The sequence below is a fragment of the Peromyscus californicus genome, unplaced genomic scaffold, assembly GCF_007827085.1.
Source record: "Peromyscus californicus insignis strain IS unplaced genomic scaffold, ASM782708v3 Scaffold_15__1_contigs__length_86483966, whole genome shotgun sequence".
Lineage (NCBI taxonomy): Eukaryota > Metazoa > Chordata > Mammalia > Rodentia > Cricetidae > Peromyscus > Peromyscus californicus.
The window spans coordinates 21,277,770-21,297,514 of NW_026294447.1; the positions used below are offsets into that span (position 1 = coordinate 21,277,770).

Sequence of the window (19,745 nt, forward strand, 5' to 3'; positions counted from 1 at the left end):
GGAAATAGTTTTCAGAAAGTTTGGGTTACACTGTACTTCAGCATTACGACTTGTCTTTTTTTCTTTCTAAGCATGGTCCCACACATTTCCCTATTTTATTAAAAATTGCAGAGAAACATTTTGAGACCTTGAGGCCATTTGTAATTTTTCTTATTAAAAAATGTGGTAGCTCTATTATGGTGGTACACACCTGTAATCCTAGCACATAGGAAGCTGAGGCAGGAGGACTGCTGAGTTTGAGGCCAGCTGGGGCTACACAGTAAGCTTCAGGTCAGCCAGGACTAACAGTAAGACTCTCTCAAAACGAACACTACAAACCACCCCACGATCCCTTTAAACATAAACATTTGTGCTTAAATCTAGCATGCAAACTTTCACTTGTGGATTTCTGTGGTCAGAATGTGGAGAATCACCTAATCCAAGAGATGAACAGCAGGGAAAAGCACTGTTGTAAGGCTTGTTGCCTTCAGTTGATCCCTGGAACCTACACGAAGAAGGAGAGAAGCTGATTCCCACATGCCTCACCCACAACTAACCAAGTGAAATAACAATAGATTCTAAAAAAAAGAGCTTGGGGAGTAAAATGGTTCAGTGGGTAAAGGTGCTTGCCACTAAGTCTGAGAAACCAAGTTCAATCCCTCAGCCCCACGGGGTGGAAGGAGAGAGGTGACTCCTGCAAACTGTCCTCAACCATAAAACAGATTTGATTTATACATGTCTGCATATGTTTTGCCTATGAGTGCCTGTGTGCGTGTCCACGTATGAACGCGAGGGAAGCCAGAAGCAGACTTCTGACTCCTGGGCTGGAGTTTCGGTGTTTGTGAGCTGTTCATGTGGCTGCTGGGATCCAAACTCTGGTCCTCTAATAGAGGAATAAGCACTCTATCTCTGAGCCATCTTTCCAGTCCCAATATAATTTCAATTATAAATACATAAATATATTAAAAAATTTATTTTAAACTCAGAATAATCTCTTAAAAGGTTTCATTTGAACTGTTCAAATATAACACCAATCATAGTACCAATAAAAAGCTTTGAAACATCTGAACAAAGGATACTGTTCTTTTTTCATTTTGTTTGTTGGTACTTTTGTGGGGAGAGGGTCTCCCTGTCTAGCTCATGCTCCACTGCTCCTGCAGACTGTTCTGCCTCAGTCTTCCAGTGCTGGGATTACAGGCCTGCACCCCATACTGCCTAAGCATGGATACTTTAATTAAAAACAAAACACACAAAGAAAAAGTATATGCAGTGAGGATAAAAGACCTGAATTCCATGTCCAGCACTCATGTAAAACGGCGGTGGCTCTGGAACCCCGGTGCTGGGGAGGCAGAGACAGGAGGTCTCTGCTCAAGTTGGCTAGTTCCAGGCCAGTGAGACTTAATTAAGGTAGACTGTGATCCGAAACATGACATGGTAGTTATCCTCTGGCCGCTACATGCATGCACATGCACCTGTACACACATGAAGCCAGTCAGACCTGTCATGAAGAAGAGCCCAAAGGAGACTAGAAACTCTGTTCACATAGCTTCTCTCCTCGGGCTATCCAGTGACACCCATAAGAGGCCTCTGAGTTACAATGACTTACTTTCTGTTTCTGGGATCCTGCAATGCCATTTTCTTTAAAAAACAAAAACAAAAAAACCCCTTTAAACTACTACCTACCATTTTTATTCACTTAAAACCAAAAGAGAAAAAAAAAAAACAAAACAGAATAATGCGTTTTGTTTTTGTTATGTCTGAACATTTTAATAACATTACAACAAATAAAACCTCCTTTCAAGTACTTGAATGTTCATTATATTATTATAACCTAGGTAGGGAAAATGATGAGCACAATTTAAACTTCATTAAATGTAATAAAATTAAGAAATCATCTCTGCCGGGTAGTGGTGGCGCACGCCTTTAATCCCAGCACTCGGGAGGCAGGGACAGGTGGATCTCTGTGAGTTCAAGGCCAGCCTGGTCTACAAAGTGAGATTCAGGACAGGAACCAAAACTACACAGAGAAATCCCCTCTTGAAAAAAAAAAAAAAAAAGGAAATCATCTCTTTGAAACCCTAACTAGACAATATATCAGAAACTTGTCTACACGAAAAAGTCATTCTCTTACAAAGGGAAGAAAGAAAGTTCTGTTATGAAGAAGAAGAAAGTGGGCTATTCATAAGCAAACTGTATCAAACCCGCTTCAGAAACACCTTCACAACCAGACTACTGTTCCAGTTTTCACTAAGGGACAAAGGTGAAATTCCTACCAAACTGCTATCCACATCCACTAGGAGACATGATTCGATGAAATGAGAGAATAAAAACCGTGATCGAAGTCAAATGCGCTGTGGTCTAGAGAGAAGGGCAGGGAAAAGAGGGAGGGAGGAAGAACGTGAGTGGATAAACGGGGACAGTCCATAAATCCCGATCAGTTAAACTCCCGATCAGCACGGCCAAGCAGTTTCTCTGAGAACAGTATTTCCTGAGTAGTGGGCTTTGATCCCTAACAAAGGTTTATGTCCAGGTCATCAGGTAAGAACGTGGCATCTTAAACAAGAAATCATTAATTAGCCTTTGGTATTTTCAAAACCTTCGCGTCCTGGGTGCCGGGATTATGGCAGATGCATTTAGTAGTTTCTTATCACTATTAGCTACCTGAAAAGCGACTTTAGCTCACCTGTCCCAGGGACACTCTTAGGTTAGTGAGGTCATCTGACGGCACCCTCTCACCCACCAGCAACGTGTTCACTGGACGGAGTTCTGCTTCAGGATAAGCAGCTGTGAAGACTCACCTCTCGGCTTCTTGCACATTAGCACAGACAACCCCAAAGAGTTTGGATGCAGAGCTAATAAGTGACAGTGCTGGGGGCAGCGGCTTAGGCACCGAGTCTCCTCCTACGTCCTTCTCATAGACAGAGTAGGGGTCATATTCTAGACTTCCACAAGCAACGCCATTACCAAGCAGGAGCTAGATGCGGGGAGAAAGGAAATGAGAGTTGGAAATCATTCAAGACAAAATCTCCTCAGAAATTATTCTAAAACCACTATACCTGTTCTTCAATAAACCGATGGTCAGTCTCTTGCAGCAAAGGACTTAGTATCAGAAGGTCATCTGGGTGACAAAGGGCTGGAAGTAAACACGAAGATGCTGCTGCTTGGGTATCAGGGGCAGTCAGTTCAGCAGCCAGCTCTTTGAGGATAGCACTGAGGTTCCCTGTTGAGTCAGAGAAAAAAAGAACAATTAGCAATTTAGTACTGGCTTTTGTACTTCAGAGTAGGGATGAAGGGAAGCTCAGGCTGACCAACTCTGAAGTCTGATTCTATGTAACCGCACGCCACATGAACCCACATGAACGGCTCAGCTACGCCCAAGGCTAAGAACAGACAGAGAAATGACCATGTGAATATACACGTACAGCAGTAAGTACATGTCACCACTGTTTAAAATAAAAGTACATGAAATACAAAAGTAGATGAGTCCAATTCTTTCATGCCTTAAGCAGGGCATGGTGGGACATGCTTTTAATCCCAGCACTTGGAGACAGAGGCAGGAGGCTCTCTGTGAGTCAAGGCAAGCCTGGTCTACATAGTGAGCTCTAGGACAGCCAGGCCTATATAGAGACCTTGTCTCCAAACAAAATAAAACAACTAAACAAGGCTGGGTATGTAGCTCAGTAGTACAACACTTGCCCTACGTGTTTAAGTCCCTAGGTTCACTCATTAGCACAAGGGAAGGAAAATTTAGCCCGGCAAGGTGGCATACTCCCATAGTTCCATCTACTCAGGAGGCTGATACAGGAGGATTGCCTGAGCCCAGGACCTGGACGGAGGCCTTCCCGGACATCTTATCACAGTTTCATCTCAAAAGAAAAAGGAAGGCAGATGGGCAGGAAGAGACTTGTTTAACGAAAAGCAGAGACTGAAACTATTACACATTAATTATGGAAAACATCAGCATCATCAAAGGAGGCATTAGTGCTACAACCCACGTCCCTGCACTGAGCACGTGCTCAGCACGTCCCTGCAGCAGCCGGAGCAATCTTATTTCAGCCATCTCCTGCATCCTTTCTGTTACTTTGAACTGATCCCAAACAGTGTAACACTCCATCCACAAACGTGTGATCACTAAAGTTAGAATGTTTTATCTCAACTATAATCTCACCATCATAATCTCATGGTTTAAAAATCACTAACCATCAAATATCTACTCTGCACCCAAACCTGCAATTGTCTGAGCAGTGTGAAGTTCGTTTGTTTCTATGGTGGAACACAGATCTACATACGGTCTACCTGCTGCAGCCAGCCGATAGATCGAAAGTATCTGGATCCCTTATCTTCATGTGTGTCACTTCATTGTAAGTCATTTGAAGAAACAAAATTATCTGTTCTATAGAACTTTTGTTGATGATAGCTCTCTGGTACAATTCAACAATCTGTTAATGTGTTATCCTTTGTTTTGGGTGGTTGACCTATAGGTAGCATTTCTGTTCTGGGTAGAGGTGATGGGCAGTTCTCTGTTGCAGACCAGCATATATGAGACAGTTGGAAATTTGGATGCTGAATAGATATTTGACATTTAGTCATCTTTAAAACATGAAATTATGATGGTAAGATTATGTTTAAAACATTAAAAACATTACTGTACTACTAAGCATAACAAAATGTATTAAAGACAATAAGTGTTATAAAACATCCTAACAAATGTGCTGAGGTCAGATAAGCTGACCTCAGGAACAGGATATGACTGCCAGAGATCTTAATGCAGCCTGACTGAACGTGCTTCTACCCAACGTGCTCAAAGCTCACTTCTGGAAGGTGCACTGCAGGCGCCGTGGGGAAGCCCCACCCGGTCTGCAGAGCTGGGACCTGAACCCAGGAAGGGCCTGCACAAGCCAGCTAAGAAACCTGCCACTTTAACTAGAGCCCCAACCTCATTTTACTTTACTTTGAGACAAGGTCTCGCTAATTACTCAGGCTAGCATGACTATAATCTATAGCCCAGACCCTCCTGACTCAGTTTCACAGGTTTGTGCAAGCAGGCAGGGCTGACAGAATTATAACTACAGCTATCATATGAGGGTAGGAAGCAGTTCCGAAAAGATGGAAACAGAAACACTATTAAGTTTATAGACAGAGTCAGAAAGGGTAGAGAGGGACCAACGAGGGCTTAGCAAAACAAATCCGAGTTGGTTCAAGGAATGCTGGTGAGTTTAACTACCAGCATATGACACTCAGTACAATGATTCTGTCGCCAGTACAACACGAAAGCTTGTTATGGAACATTCCTTTACACAGTGAAGATGTGTCACTCTGACTGGCTTAATAAAAAGCTGAATGGCTAATAGCTAGGCAGGATTTCCAGGCACAGAGGATGCTAGGAAGAAGGGCAGAGATTCCAGGATAGAGATCCAGCAGCATGGGTATTACAAAGTAAAGAACATAGATTAAAAGATATGGATTAATTTAAGTTACAAGAGCAAGTTAGAAACAAGTCTAAGCTATTGGCCAAGATTTCATAATTAATAATAAACCTTCATGTCATTACTGGGGAGCCAATGGTCCTGACAAAAAGTCCATATACAAAGTTATTTTTGTTGCTATACTTAAGTGTGAAAATATTTCTCAGTTACAGTGATTCCTTGCATAATTGTTTCTGGGAAAAGTACTCAACCACATCAAACCTAAGATAGCATATAAAAATTAAGAACTCAAAATTCTATTTTACAATTAGAAAACTAAGTCAGTCAGTCTGTTTCTGTCCTCCTCCTCCTAGTTAGAGCCCTACTCTGTAGCCCAGGCAGCCCTTGTCCAGAGGACCCAGGTTTAAGTCCCAGTGCTCACATGGCAGCCCACAACTGTCTGTTAACTCCAGATCCTGGGCATCTGGCACCCTCTTCTGGTCTCCTTGGGCATCAGGTACACACATCTGTGCACAGACACACATGCAAGCAGGGCAAAACACCCCCACACATTAAAAACATAAAAACCTTTCTATGTAAAAGGCAAGTTCTTAGTTACAGGTCTTACAAGATCAATATCTGGTGATACGGTGCAACAACTGATAGAACTAGAACTTCACAACGATTTTCTTTTCTTTCTTTCCTTTTATTTTTGTTTTTCGAGCCAAGGTTTCTCTGTGTAGCCCAGGCTGGCCTCGAACTCACAGAGATCTGCCTGCCTCTGCCTCCCAAGTGCCAGGATTAAAGACGTGAGCCACCAGGACTGACTCTACAGCTATTATCTTAATACTATTCTCCAAATGTTGCCATTGAAGACTACTTTCCTCTGTGTTAAAGAATCAGAAGTCATTACAGGTTATTATCGTACTATGAGTTATGTCATTTAAAAAGCCAATGGATTTGTGTGTATGGTATATGTGTTTGTATGGATGCATGTAGGTAGGCATGCTCTTGCATGCATGCATGCTGCAAGGGAGTGTTGGAGAGGTCAACACTGTTATCTACCTCAATTTCTCTTCACTTCACTCTTTTTTGAGACAGAGTCTCACTATGTAGCCCTGGCTGCCCTGCAACTTACTGTGGAGACCAGGCAGACCTTGAAAGGCGTGTGCCACCACCATACCCGGCCTTCCACTTACTTCTGCAGACAGGGCCTCACTGAACCTGGGGTTTGCTGACTCAGCTCTACTGGCTGAGAAATGAGCTCTAGAAATCTACCTGTCTCTGCCTGCCAGCACTAAAATGCAAGCTGTTTTGTCTGGCTTTTTCACGGGTGATAGGGATCCACACTCAGATCCTAACACATGGTAAGTACCAACCAAGCCAAATCCAACAGACATGCACTTGTATAACTTTTATTATGATAATAAGGACTGAATCCAGGGCCTCACATGTACTTGTTAGTCATGCTACTTGATGATAAAGTTTAATTACTTTCCTCTACATGGATTATACAAATATATTAAACATAAATTTTTCTCAAATGCAAAAATCCTTAAGGAAAAAAAAACCCCTTACTTCTATTGTTATGCTTCCAAAGATGAAAAAACATGGCAAATTATTATTATAACAACCTCAAATTCACTGTTAAAGTACAAAGAACAACATATTAACAGGCAGGATAATAAAGGAATATATCCAATAATTTTTCTCCTCAAACATTACCCAGTAGAACTGGGTTCATCTGAGGGAACTCAAGCTGGAGAATTCAAGTCTGAACTCTCTGGAGAGGGTTTGGTGATTATCTGCCCTCACAATGCTGGTACAATAGCACTGAGCTTGTGCCCAGTTATCTCCCCAGCACAGCTATGCTCATCAACTAGTCCATAAAAATAAGATAAACAGAATGGGAACAGATGTAACTTCTCACCACCCAACTGTGAACCAGGGATTGTTGGCCACTTAGCACGTGTTATTCTGACCTCATGACCTCCTAATATACACGATTCTTTGTTACTGTTTTACAAATGAGAACACCGAATCATGATTCTTTGTTACTGTTTTACAACTGAGAACACCGAATCTCAAATCCTAGGCACACTGTTCAAGGTCTCCCATTCAGTTCATTTTGAATTCTAATTCTTCCTTCCTTTTTTGAGTTAAATTATTAGTCAAGGTTATATAAGGTTATTTTCATGCAAGTCTATAATATACTTTGAGCATATTCTATTTTTATTAAAACATGAAAACAGTACATTGTGGTGGTATTGTGTTCCCCAAAATATTGTGTACCTTAATAAACTTATCTGGGGTCAGAGAACAGAAAAGCCACAAGATACTTAGGCTAGAAAATGTTAGCACACACCTTTAACCCTAGCATTCCAGAGACAGAAATCCCTCTGGATCTCTGTGAGTTCAAGGCCGAATTGGAAACAGCCAGGCATGGTGACTCACGCCTTTAATCCCAGAAAGCAGCCTTTAATCCCAGGGAGTGGTGGTAGAAAGCAGAAAGGTTTATAAGGTGTGAGGACCAGAAACTGGAAGCATTTGCCTGGTTAAGCATTTGGCTGGTTAAGCATTTTGGCTGGTTAAGCATTCAGGCTTCTAGCACAGTTCAGCTGAGAGCCACTGGGATGAGGACACAGAAGCTTCCCGTCTGAGGAAACAGGACCAGCTGAGAAGTTGGCCAGGTGAGGTTAGCTGTGGCTTGTTCTGTCTCTCTGACCATCCAGCATTTCACCCCAATAACTGGCCTCGGGTTTGATTTTATTAATAAGAACTTTTAAGACTCATGCTACAGTACATCATATAATTTTCTATAAATAATTTTTTAAAATTCACATTAGAAAAGTAGGTCTACTTTAAGAATACTGAGGATAAATTAAGAATTTGGTTTTTGAAGAAATTCATAAAATAGGTCCCTGGATTTGTTTCTTTCTTTCATTCATTCATTCATTCATTCATTCATTCATTCATTCATTCAAGACAGGGTCTCACTATGCAGCCCTGGCTGTCTTGGAACTCACTCTGTAGACCAGACTGGCCTTAAACTCACAGAGATCCCCCTGCCTCTGCCTCCTGAGTGCCACTGTGCTCAGCTTCTTTTAAAAACAAAATAAAACAAAAATATTTCGGTTAACTCTTCAAGAATTTCGTATTTGTCTTTTGAACATTTCCATCTGTCTCCCTCATCTTCTCCCAATCTATGCTCCATTACACCCACTCAACTTTGTGTCCTTATTTAAAAAAATATCCATTGAGTCTCATTAGTACCACCGGCAGAGTTAGACCTCCCAGGGGTCCCAGCCTTAAAAAGGACTAAGTCTTCCTCTCCTGGCAGCTGTCAGTTACCAATAGATCCTCAGCTCGGGGTGACACTTCATGTCCACTTCCTGCTACATCACGGTTTTGTCTGGCTTGAGTTTGTGCAGATCTTGTGCACGTTGTCACAACCCATGTGCACTCACATGTGAGGCTGCCCTACTGTGTCTAGAACACACTGCTTCCTTGTGGTCATCTACAACCTTTGGGGTTCTGTGTCCTCCTTTCCAGGCAGGGAATCCAGATTAACCTATTTGTTATGTGTGTTTGTATGTGCACATGCATGTGCCACAGCACTGGTGTGCAGGGCAGAGGTCAACCTGCAGGAGTCAGTTCTCTCCTTCCACCACGTGGGCCTGGGATCAAACTCAGGGCTCCAGGTTGGAAGCAAGTGCCTTTACCCACTGTGGCATCTCACTGGTCCTGATGTTGTTTCTTTCTTTTTTCTTTTTTTAAAGATTTATTTATTTATTATGTACACAGAAGAGGGCACCAGATCTCATTACAGATGGTTGTGAGCCACCATGTGGTTGCTGGGAATTGAACTCAGGACCTCTGGAAGCAGTCAGTGCTCTTAACCTCTGAGCCATCTCTCCAGCCCCTGATGTTGTTTCTTAAGGAACATCCTAGAATTGGCTTCAAATATAGAAATGTATATTATTCCCAATTGCATTCCTAAACTCCCATTCTAAGAAAACACAAATTTAAAAAAAATTTCAAGGTTTTTCCTTCTCCTTAAAGTTCTGCAAGGGTCGACTTATGTCATCACTTATCAGAAAATAGCCTGTAGATTGTAAGTTTACATTCTTGCATTTCTAAATGTTTGAGATCTCAACCCTGACATTTTATTCTAATGTAGGAATTTTAAAGTACAAATCCTGACAGCTGCTTTTGCTGCAGCCTAGGCTTCTAACTGCAGCCCTGAAATGGTCTCCAGCGTGTTCTAAAGTCCCCTGACAAGGCACCTTTGGAGAGGACAGGGTGACAAGGACCTAGGGCTAAGCAGGGACGGCCTTTTAGGTTTCTAGTGGAGGCAGGACAGCACAAAACAAACCTTTAAGACAAGGGCTCACCACGCATTACAGGCTGGCCTTGAACTCACAATTTTCCTAATCCTCCCAGTTCAAGAATTACAATGTTGCCACTAAGCCAGCTGATGGATTCATAGATCAGCCTTGACCCCTCTACTTACTAGATATGAGTTTGAGTTCACTTATAAACTCTCTAAGCCTTTTCCGTGAAAGGCAAGTGTAACCAGATCATCACATTATCCCAGGATAAATGAAGTCATTGTTATTTACTATTTTTAGAGCAGCACTTAACATATAGCAATGAGTTGGTAGCTCCTGAGTAAGGGTGATGAACTAATACTCTGCAGTTCTTTCTAAGGACAGTTATACCACATGGTGATGGTGAACACTTCTGTACATACATACATGAACTTAAAAGAGTCAGTGGGAACAATGTCATTCACATAATAACAAAAGCCAAGACAGGGAGTTTTATATTAATATTCTGAATTAATGTGGCATATGTTGTATTACTTTAATGTGTAAAAGGAGATGAGCAAAAAAAATGTAGCTCCATAACAACTACAGGAAGTCACATGCAACTTAATATGGCTTAAGTATTAAGAATAAGACAGACATCCCAGAGAGTACGAATGTCAGGTTTCAACTCCTAGAATAAACCTTCAATTATTCAGTTAGAGCAGCAATGGATTCTCTTAAAACCATGTTTCACACCAGGCACAATGGTACAAACCTGTGATCCCAGCACACAGGAAGCAGAAGTGGGAGGGTCAGGAGTTCAAGGTCATCCTCAGCTACAAACATAGCAAGTTTGAGGCCAGACTGGGCTATATGAAATTGTCAAAAAAAAAAAAAAAAAAAAAAAGGTAACCTTATCAACTACAGAATCCCACTCATAAAAAGTCACTTTTTTGATCATAGTAAGAACAAAACTTACATTATAAACGTTGTAAAAATCAATTTTACCTTGGTGGCTTAGTAGTAAACATTCATTTTGGCACTGGCAGAGTTAGGAATATTATATAGAATAACAGAAAGGGACATGTACTATAAATAGCATTCTACAAGGAAACCAAGAGTCAAACTTATAATAGATTCACACTATAAAATCTATAAACAAACAAAAAGTCCTGGAGTCTCTGTGACTAGGTCTGTCCACAGTAGGGCCACAGGTACTTCCCCTGAGAGAGATGTAAGCAAGACATGAAAAGATACAAGAACTGGACTCCCTTTCTTCTTTCTTTTGAGGTAGGGTTGTGCAGTGTAATTCACACTAGCCTGGAACTCATTATGTAGCCCAGGCTGGTCTCAAACTAACAATCCTCCTGCCTCAGTCTCCAAAGTACTAGAATTACAGGTGTGTAATTGTGTAATTGTCACACTTGGCAAGAAGTCAGGTTTATAAGAATAGATTATATTTCATATAAAGCAGTGAGCATGAGGATTAAGATAGTACTCTAACATATAAGAACAAACACTAATCATCAATATTCATTCACTCAGTCAATCATTTAACAGCTGTTGATTTCTAGATATTAAACTAGTTACAACAAAACATTTTGGTCTAAGGCACATACCTTTATAGGTCTCAGGAGGTAATAAAATTAGTAGTTCATAAAGTCTTTGTCTATAAACTACTGATGGTGTTTTCAAAGAACTTCCATATGTTTTTAGTATTGAAGAAAGCCTTAAAACAAAAGAAAAAGTGTATCTTAAGTGTGTATGTTACATAGAAATGTACAAACATGGAACAGGTCAGCATATAAACACTAAGCTAATGAACATTAGTTCTAATTTAGGTTTTTAAAGAAAGGTGGCATCCTATGTCCATGGGGGATTCTAGGGATGTAGCTCAGAGGTAGAGACCTGCCTAACAGATGAGGCCTGGGTTTCATTACTGGTACTGCAATGAGACCAACAAAACAATCCAAGAAGACAATGACAATAATAAGTTTTCCGACATACTTCATAAAGAGATCCTATAAAGTCAGTTTCATTTCAAAGGCAATAAAGTACTTATTATAACTGAAACCCTAAACTCTAGTATGAAATTTCAAAAGTTACAACTTGGCATTTGCCAGAAACAAAAATCTATTAGGTAGAAAATTAACTCAATAAATAAAGTAAAATTAAACACTCGTTCTATTTTATGAACTTCAACTTGATAACCCCAACGGAACAATTCTGAAACCCCATGTAGAATAGTTCAGTTACAGAAGTTAAGTTAATCCTTCACACTTTTGTGTTTCCTTAACGCTGGATCAGATAATTAGAGCTAACATATGAAAACTATTCTATCCATATTTACATGTTAAAAATGATCAGTCATATTTTTAGAACTCCGCATCATTGACTTGGTCTAAATACATAATATTTAGTTCAGGAGTATCAGTTATTTCCTTACATAAACTAGGATGATTAGAACAAAATGAGGCTCTAGGAAACATTTTTATTGGTTTTTGCTTCCACTGGAGGGAAAGGTTATTTTCTAATTAACTTTTCTACAAAAATACAAGGAATAAGTTACATAAGTACAGATCAAAGTGTAAAATTTACACAGTTATACCCAAGAAAGGTACTTTTCAAGGCTAAAAGCTTCCTATCCGATAATGGTGAATTAACATTAACCATAAGGGTGTATGGAGGGTGGGGGAGAGCCACTGAATGATGGCAACAGGTAAAGGGGTGCTGCCAATCCTCAACACCCTAAACCTAACCCCCGAGTGTGACCCTGCAGCCCCACGGTAAGACCGCAGAACCGACCTGACTCCCCATGGTTGCCCTGATGTCCACCCTCTCACACAGATAATACAGACATGTAAAAAGCATGATATAAATCCTGAGCTGATGCAGCAGGACACAAACTCTAACGTAAGGGCCTGAGGCTGGTCTGCACCCATGTAAGGTAAGGACAAGAGTGGGGCCTTCTTAAAAGGGGTTAACATGGTCTATGCCCCTGCAAAGCATATCAGATTAACTCAATCAGGAAAGAACAATTCTAAAATCCTATATACCTACCTAATTAAGTAATTTTAGAACATAAAAAGCTAAAGATGAAAAAAAGAAAAAAAATTTTTTTTCTTCTGAGACAGGATTTCACTGTGTAGCTCTGGCTGTTCTGGGACTCACTCTGTAGACGAGGTTGGCCTCAAACTCAGAGAACCACCTGCCTCTGCCTCTCAAGACTGGGATCAAAGGTGTGTGCCACCACCGCCCAGCTTAAGATGAAAATCTTTTTTTTTTTTAAAGATTTATTATGTATACAGTATTCTGCCTGCAGGCCAGAAGAGGGCGCCAGATCTCATTACAGATGGTTGTGAGCCACCAGGTGGTTGCTGGGAACTGAACTCAGGACCTCTGGAAGAATAGCTAGTGCTCTTAACTGCTGAGCCATCTCTCCAACCCCAAGATGAAAATCTTATAGGAAGAATCTAACAAGCCCCAAATCAAAGTGGCAGCTTGACAGGCTGCCAACTGACAGACTCAGAAATAGGAATTAGCAAAGACGGCACAATGGGACGTGTCAAAACTGTCACAGAGCAGATCCCAGCAAGTTCAAAAGGACAAGCAAGAGGCAATAAATATTTATCTGAAAACTGTGAGAAATTTAAGAGCTGGATAGTCAGTGTAAGGTTTTAAAAAAGAACAAGAATTTAAGAAAAAGAGGTTCTAGATAATGATGACATAAAAAACGAATTTTAACATGAACAAGGCTGCTTTTCACAAAGCTTAACAGGTATGCCCTTAATGAGACTCAACAGGAAAGACAAGAAAAAGCATAATTAAAACTTCTCTAGAATGAAGGGGCACTATAGTTATAGAAAACTTTAAAGGTTGGATTTGAAGCGACACTGCTAAGAACAAGTTCATGCTAAAACTTCTGAAGATAAGGATGTATTAGGAAAACTCTTGGAAAAATTTACTTGCGAAATTTTACTTAAACAGACAATGAGCACAGAACATCCCCCAAGTAGACCACACAAAATCAGAAACAAAGAAATAGATTTTACAGTATTAAAAAAAAAAAAAAATCACGCCGGGCAGTGGTGGTGGTGCACGCCTTTAATCCCAGCACTCGGGAGGCAGAGCCAGGCGGATCTCTGTGAGTTCGAGGCCAGCCTGGGCTACCAAGTGAGTTCCAGGAAAGGCACAAAGCTACACAGAGAAACCCTGTCTCGAAAAACCAAAAAAAAAAAAAAAAAAAAAAAAAAAAAAATCACATAGAAATTTCAGACAGATGGTCTCAGAAAGTTTCATGTGGCAGATCACTCCAATCACACACAAATTCTCCTGATGAAACTTTATTCCATGAGGTTAAAACAATTTCAATACTTCATGAAAATATAGTGTAAGAAATAGGACAGAATATCTATGACTATATAGAAAGAAATCCATAACAAAACCACATGCAGAAGTTCATGAAACTGAAATAAGTTTCTTAAAGTTTATCACATCACACAATTTGATACAAATCAAAATCTTTTCATATTAAAAAATAAAACAGCCAGGCAGTGATGGTGCACACCTTTAATCCCAGCACTCGGGAGGCAGAGCCAGGCAGATCTCTGTGAGTTTGAGGCAGCCAGGTCTACAGAGCGAGATCCAGGACAGGCACCAAAACTCTACAGAGAAACCCTGTCTCGAAACTCCCCCCACCCCCCAAAAAACAAAACAAAACAAAAACAAAAACCAAGGCCTAATATAGCACATACTTAAAAAAAAAGTCTATAGCAAATATCACTGTTAAGAATAAAATATCAGGCCAGGTGGTGGTGCACACCTTTAATTCCAGAACTTGGGAGGCAGAGGCAGGCAGATTTCTGAGCTTGAGGCCTGTGGGATGGTCTGTATGTCAAATGTGTTGCTGATTGGTCAATAAATAAGGCAGGAAGTATAGGTGGGACAAGGAGGAGAATAAAGCTGGGAAGTGGAAGGCTGAGTCAGAGAGACACTGCCAGCCGCCACGATGACAAACAGCATGTGAAGATGCCGGTAAGCCACGAGCCATGTGGCAAGGTATAAATTTATAGAAGTGGATTAATTTAAGCTGTAAGAACAGTTAGCAAGAAGCCTGCCATGGCCATACAGTTTGTAACCAATATAAGTCTCTGTGTTTACTTGGTTGGGTCTGAGAGGCTGTGGGACTGGGAGGTGAGAGAGATTTGTCCTGACTGTGGGCCAGGCAGGAAAACTCTAGCTACAGAGGCCAGCCAGAACTACACAGAGAAACCTTGTCTTGGAAAAAAAACAAATAAAAAATATCAGAAAACCTTCTGTTCAGGATTCTTGTTGGTTTACTTTTTGAGAGGCTCTAGGCTGGCTTCAAATGTGGGCTCTGCCAGACTCCACTTCCCTAGTGTCTGTTCATCACATTGGGCTTTTTGAAAAAAGAGATGAGGTGTTCTGTTGCTCAGGTCTGACTCAAACAACCCTCCAGTCTCAATCTCCTGAGTGACTGAGAACATATGCATGTGCACTGCACAGGAAATCTGTGTTAAACAGATAACTTAAATCTGTGTGTATGTCTGTGCACCTGGTGCCTGTGGAGGCCAGGAGAGGTCATCAAGTTATCAGGAATTGGAGTTACAGATGGTTGTGAGCTGTCATGTCATTGCTGGGAATTGAACCTGGATCCTCTGGAAGAAGCCAGTGCTTTTGACCACTGAGCCATCTCTCCAGCCCACTTGTATGCTTTTTAGAGACAGAGTCTCAACTATGTAGGCCAGGATGGCCTGTAATTTGCTTTGTAGCAAGGCTGGTTTTGAATTTGTGATGATCATTTTGCCTCCTATGTGTTGGAATTAAAGGTATACTCTACCTATAAGTCTATACAGCTTCTATGAAGGGGTAAAGTGGACTTATAGAGTAAATAAGTACTTAAGAGACAGAATTTGGCAATAAGGGTCATGAGGGGGAAAATCTAGATTCACAATTATGTGTGTGTGTGTGTGGATGTGCATGTGTGTCAGCACATGTGGGGGTATACTGGTACGTGTGTACATGAGTATGTAGAGGCCCAAAGCTGACAGCAAGTGTTTTCTTACTCTCTTTACTGACGCAGGTCTAATGCTGAACCCAGAGCTTGTCAGTTCCAGCTAGTCTAACCAGATAACTTGCCGCAGGGACTCCCCCATCTCTGTCTCCTGGGTGTGCCTGCCTAGCTTTAGGATAGAATCAGAGGATCCAAACTCTGGCTCTCACACTTATGCAGCAAGTGTTTCGCCCTCCAAGGCATCCATCCAGTCCTACACACTCATCTTTAACATGGTCAGCAAGGTGGTTGGCAAAGAGTCAGTTACATTCTTTCTCTTGCTTTTCAAGACAGGGTTTCACTGTGTAGCCTTGGCTGACCTGGAACTCACTCTGTAGACCAGGCTGGTCTCAAACTTAGAGATTCACCCGCCTCTGTCTCCTGAGTGCTGTGATTAAAGGCGTGTGCCACCACCATCTGGCTCAGTTCCATTCTTACACAGTAGCAGTGAACAGATCATATATACATACACCACTTACTTAATGACTGCAACAACAAAAAGTAGCTGGGAACTGAGTTTTTAAAAGTATAACACTTGTATCTTGTAAGACACCCTGGAAATAGAGAAATATTATGTTCATAGTTCTATAAAAATTTATATTTTCTTCAAATTTATGTATAGATTCAGTTATAAACAAATTTCAACAGGAGATTGCTGTGGAATATCCCCTTTGTACACTGTAAAGATTTGTCACTCAGATTGGCTTAATAAAACACTGACTGGCCAATTAGCCAGGCAAAAAGTATAGGTGGGACAGCCAAACTGAGAATGCTGGGAGGAAGAAGGGTGGAGTCAGAGGATGCCAGCCAGCCTCCAAGGAAGCAGGATGTGTAGAAAATGAGGTAACAAGCCATGAGCCACATGACAAAGCATAGAAAAGAAATATGGGTTAATTGAAATGTAAGAGTTAGGTAGTAACAAGTCTGAGCTATCAACCGAGCATTTGTAATTCATATTAAGTCTCTGAATCAGTTATCTGGGAAGTGGTTGCAGGTTATTTGGGAACTGGTGGGCAGGACGGAAACTTCCACCAACAGGAGATGATCCAAAGCGTATGAATGCCAAAAACATTAGGCCGAAGGGCTTGCTCAAAGAGTGCAATTCATTATAAAGATGATGTGTTGGCACAGATATAGGCACACAGGAAGAATCACGGATATTTTGGGATGTAATACGTGAGATAAGTGATGGTAATCACAGAAGGGTAGACTGTTAAGGTGAAGCACAAGACAGTGAGTTTTCCACATGAAAAAAGAAAATGAAATCGGACTTTGGTCTGGTCTAAATTTTCTGTCCCTGAAAACTCACATGTTGAACATTTTCAGCAGTGGACATGCCATCCAGAATGAGGATGGCCTCAGCCACATCTGCAAGCACCGGAAGCAACCAGGTGCTGGGGGGATGTTATGTATCACATGGTCAGTTTTGACAAGTGCTAGCCAGGTGACTTTGAGAAAGCTGCTATGAGGCATTCCTGCTGAGGATCCACAGCTTCTGCCAGTAGCCTCAGTAAGTTGTGGGTGCTGGTCAGTGAGCAGATAAGGGCAAATGTTACCAAAAACAAGAAAGGAGGTTCCTGCACTGTTGATATAGTGTGACCAGACTTCTGCAAAGTTCCAGAGAAGGGGAAGCTCCAGAAGCAGACTCACTGTCAGGTCCAAATTTTTCCTCTAGGTTTTTGTTGTTTGTTTGTTTTAAGACAGAATCTCACCATGCAGTCTTGGCTGACATGGAACTAGCAATGCAGGCCAGGCTGGCCTTGAATTCAGAGATCCACCTACGTCTGCCTCCCTGGGATTAGAGCATGCCTCAGCACTTCTGGTTCCAAATTTTCCAGTAGAAGAGGTGAGAGAAGATTAAATGTGTCCTGGTGACTTAAAGCCACACAGAGGTAGTTGATTAAATGCTATCCATTAAATCCAAAGAAATCAACTAATCAAACTTAACCACTAATCCGATGTGTTGGATGGCTGGGCCTTCTGCCCTTCCCTCAAGAATGATTAGTGACTTTATGAAACTGTTTGACAAAGGCAGTCTGGTTCCCTTTTGCCACAGGAGGACACATCATCATCCACCCTCCTCAAAGAATGAGGGGAAAGGTACCATGTTGGAGACGGAGAGCAGACTCTTACCAGATATTATTCTGCCAGCCCTGGATCTTAGACTCTCAGTCCCCAGAACTGCAAACACACATTTCTGTTCTCTATGAGTCACCTGGTCTGAGGTATTTTGTCACAGCAGTATAAATACACTAAGACAGACTTCTACCTCACTCTAAGTAGAAAATCCAACTTAAGACGAATTAAAGACTTAAGCATAAAAAATAAAACTTGGAATATAAAAAAAAATCAAAGCAAAAATATATAAGATGGGGGCCAGATGTGGTGGCACACATCTTTAATCCCAGCACTTAAGAGAAAAGGTAGGTATGGAACTCTGTGAGTTCAAAGTCAGTCTGGTCACACCGAGTTCTAGGACAGCCAGGGATACATAGAGACTCTGTTTAAAAATAAAACCCAGCCGGGTGGTGGTGGCGCACGCCTTTAATCCCAGCACTCGGGAGGCAGAGCCAGGCGGATCTCTGTGAGTTCGAGGCCAGCCTGGTCTCCAAAGCGAGTTCCAGGAAAGGCGCAAAGCTACACAGAGAAACCCTGTCTCGAAAAACCAAAAAAAAAAAAAAAAAAAAAAAAAAACAAAACCCAAAACACCCAAACCAACCCCTTCCCTCCCAAAAGCCAACCAAAGAAATAAAAGATGTGATGTTTAAGTTGAGAACATCTTAATAAAAAATATTTTAGTATTTTAATGAACAGCAATAGCATTGCAAATATGTAAAAAGTCTTATAATCAACCTAAAAGGAAAACAACGCATCAAAGGAAAAGCCATCAGATCAAAGGCATGTTGGTCGCTCACGCTCAAATGCCTGTCTCTGTAAGTCAAGTCACTCTGGGATACAGGCACATCTGCCTCCCCACTCACCTAACATGTGTGATTCCTTCTGAGCTCTAAGAGCTGAGCATTTCAATGCAGACCTCACAGCCTATAAAGCTTAAAATATTTACTGTGGCCCTTAATAGCAAATGTTTGTAGCCCCTGCTCTACCCATGTTTGATTCAATGATGTTTACTCTATTATATTTTTACAGGCCATGCCTTAAATGTATTTTCTTTATATATAAAATGGTATATCATTAAAAATCTTTGGAAAGATTTTTCACTATACCTTATTAATTTAGAAATTAGTGCTTATGACTGTAAGTTTTACACACACATACACAATCTCTCTCTCTCTAAAATGTGTGCTTTCCCTGAGAGATGTGAAATCAACTTAAGAGAAGTATAAACACACAGAACCCCGGAAGTGTTAGTAAGCATCTAGTTCTTAGGAACACAGAACAGCACTCACACACATACACAATCTCTCTCTCTCTAAAATGTGTGCTTTCCCTGAGAGATGTGAAATCAACTTAAGAGAAGTATAAACACACAGAACCCCGGAAGTGTTAGTAAGCATCTAGTTCTTAGGAACACAGAACAGCACTCACAAACCAATACAATGCATACCTGCAACGGTTAGCAGGCTTAGGATTTAATCTCTTGTTAAATCTCCCTGAATGGAAGGTATATTATTCACCAAGTAATTTTCCTTCCCTTTTAATATGCATTTCCTCTCAAGATCCTAGCCTAAAAAAAAGAAAAGTCACACATCTAAATGACTGCCTTTCTCTGCAAAAGAACCAACCATATCAGCTTGTCTTATCACTGTATCTAGGGAGAGCATACAGAGGGTAACTAAGTGCTCTTAGAAAATTCTACCAGGCTGATCCTTACTGAGTCAGCAAATCCACAGCGCAGGGAAGTGGCGGCAGAAGACGCTGAATAACTTCCTCAGTAAGGAGATCACCACAGTGGGAAATGAAGCTCTTGACAGCTGAAAATAAGAACAGACATTTACGAGACAGGAACATTCAATTATG

The 19,745-nt window shown here is 41.1% G+C and overlaps 1 protein-coding gene across 3 annotated transcripts in view; it reads right to left on the reverse strand.

Moving 5' to 3' along the window:
- The window catches only part of Heatr5a (HEAT repeat containing 5A), a 119,621-nt gene that overhangs the window by 56,165 nt on the left and 43,711 nt on the right, over positions 1-19,745 (reverse strand). For all 3 annotated transcript variants that reach the window (XM_052738501.1, XM_052738499.1, XM_052738500.1), the window contains exons 13-16: positions 19,600-19,699; positions 11,314-11,423; positions 3,036-3,199; positions 2,778-2,953 (exon numbers count right to left, since the gene is read on the reverse strand). In XM_052738501.1, the coding sequence (XP_052594461.1) occupies positions 2,778-2,953; positions 3,036-3,199; positions 11,314-11,423; positions 19,600-19,699 (550 nt within the window). The remainder of the gene's footprint in view (positions 1-2,777; positions 2,954-3,035; positions 3,200-11,313; positions 11,424-19,599; positions 19,700-19,745) is intronic.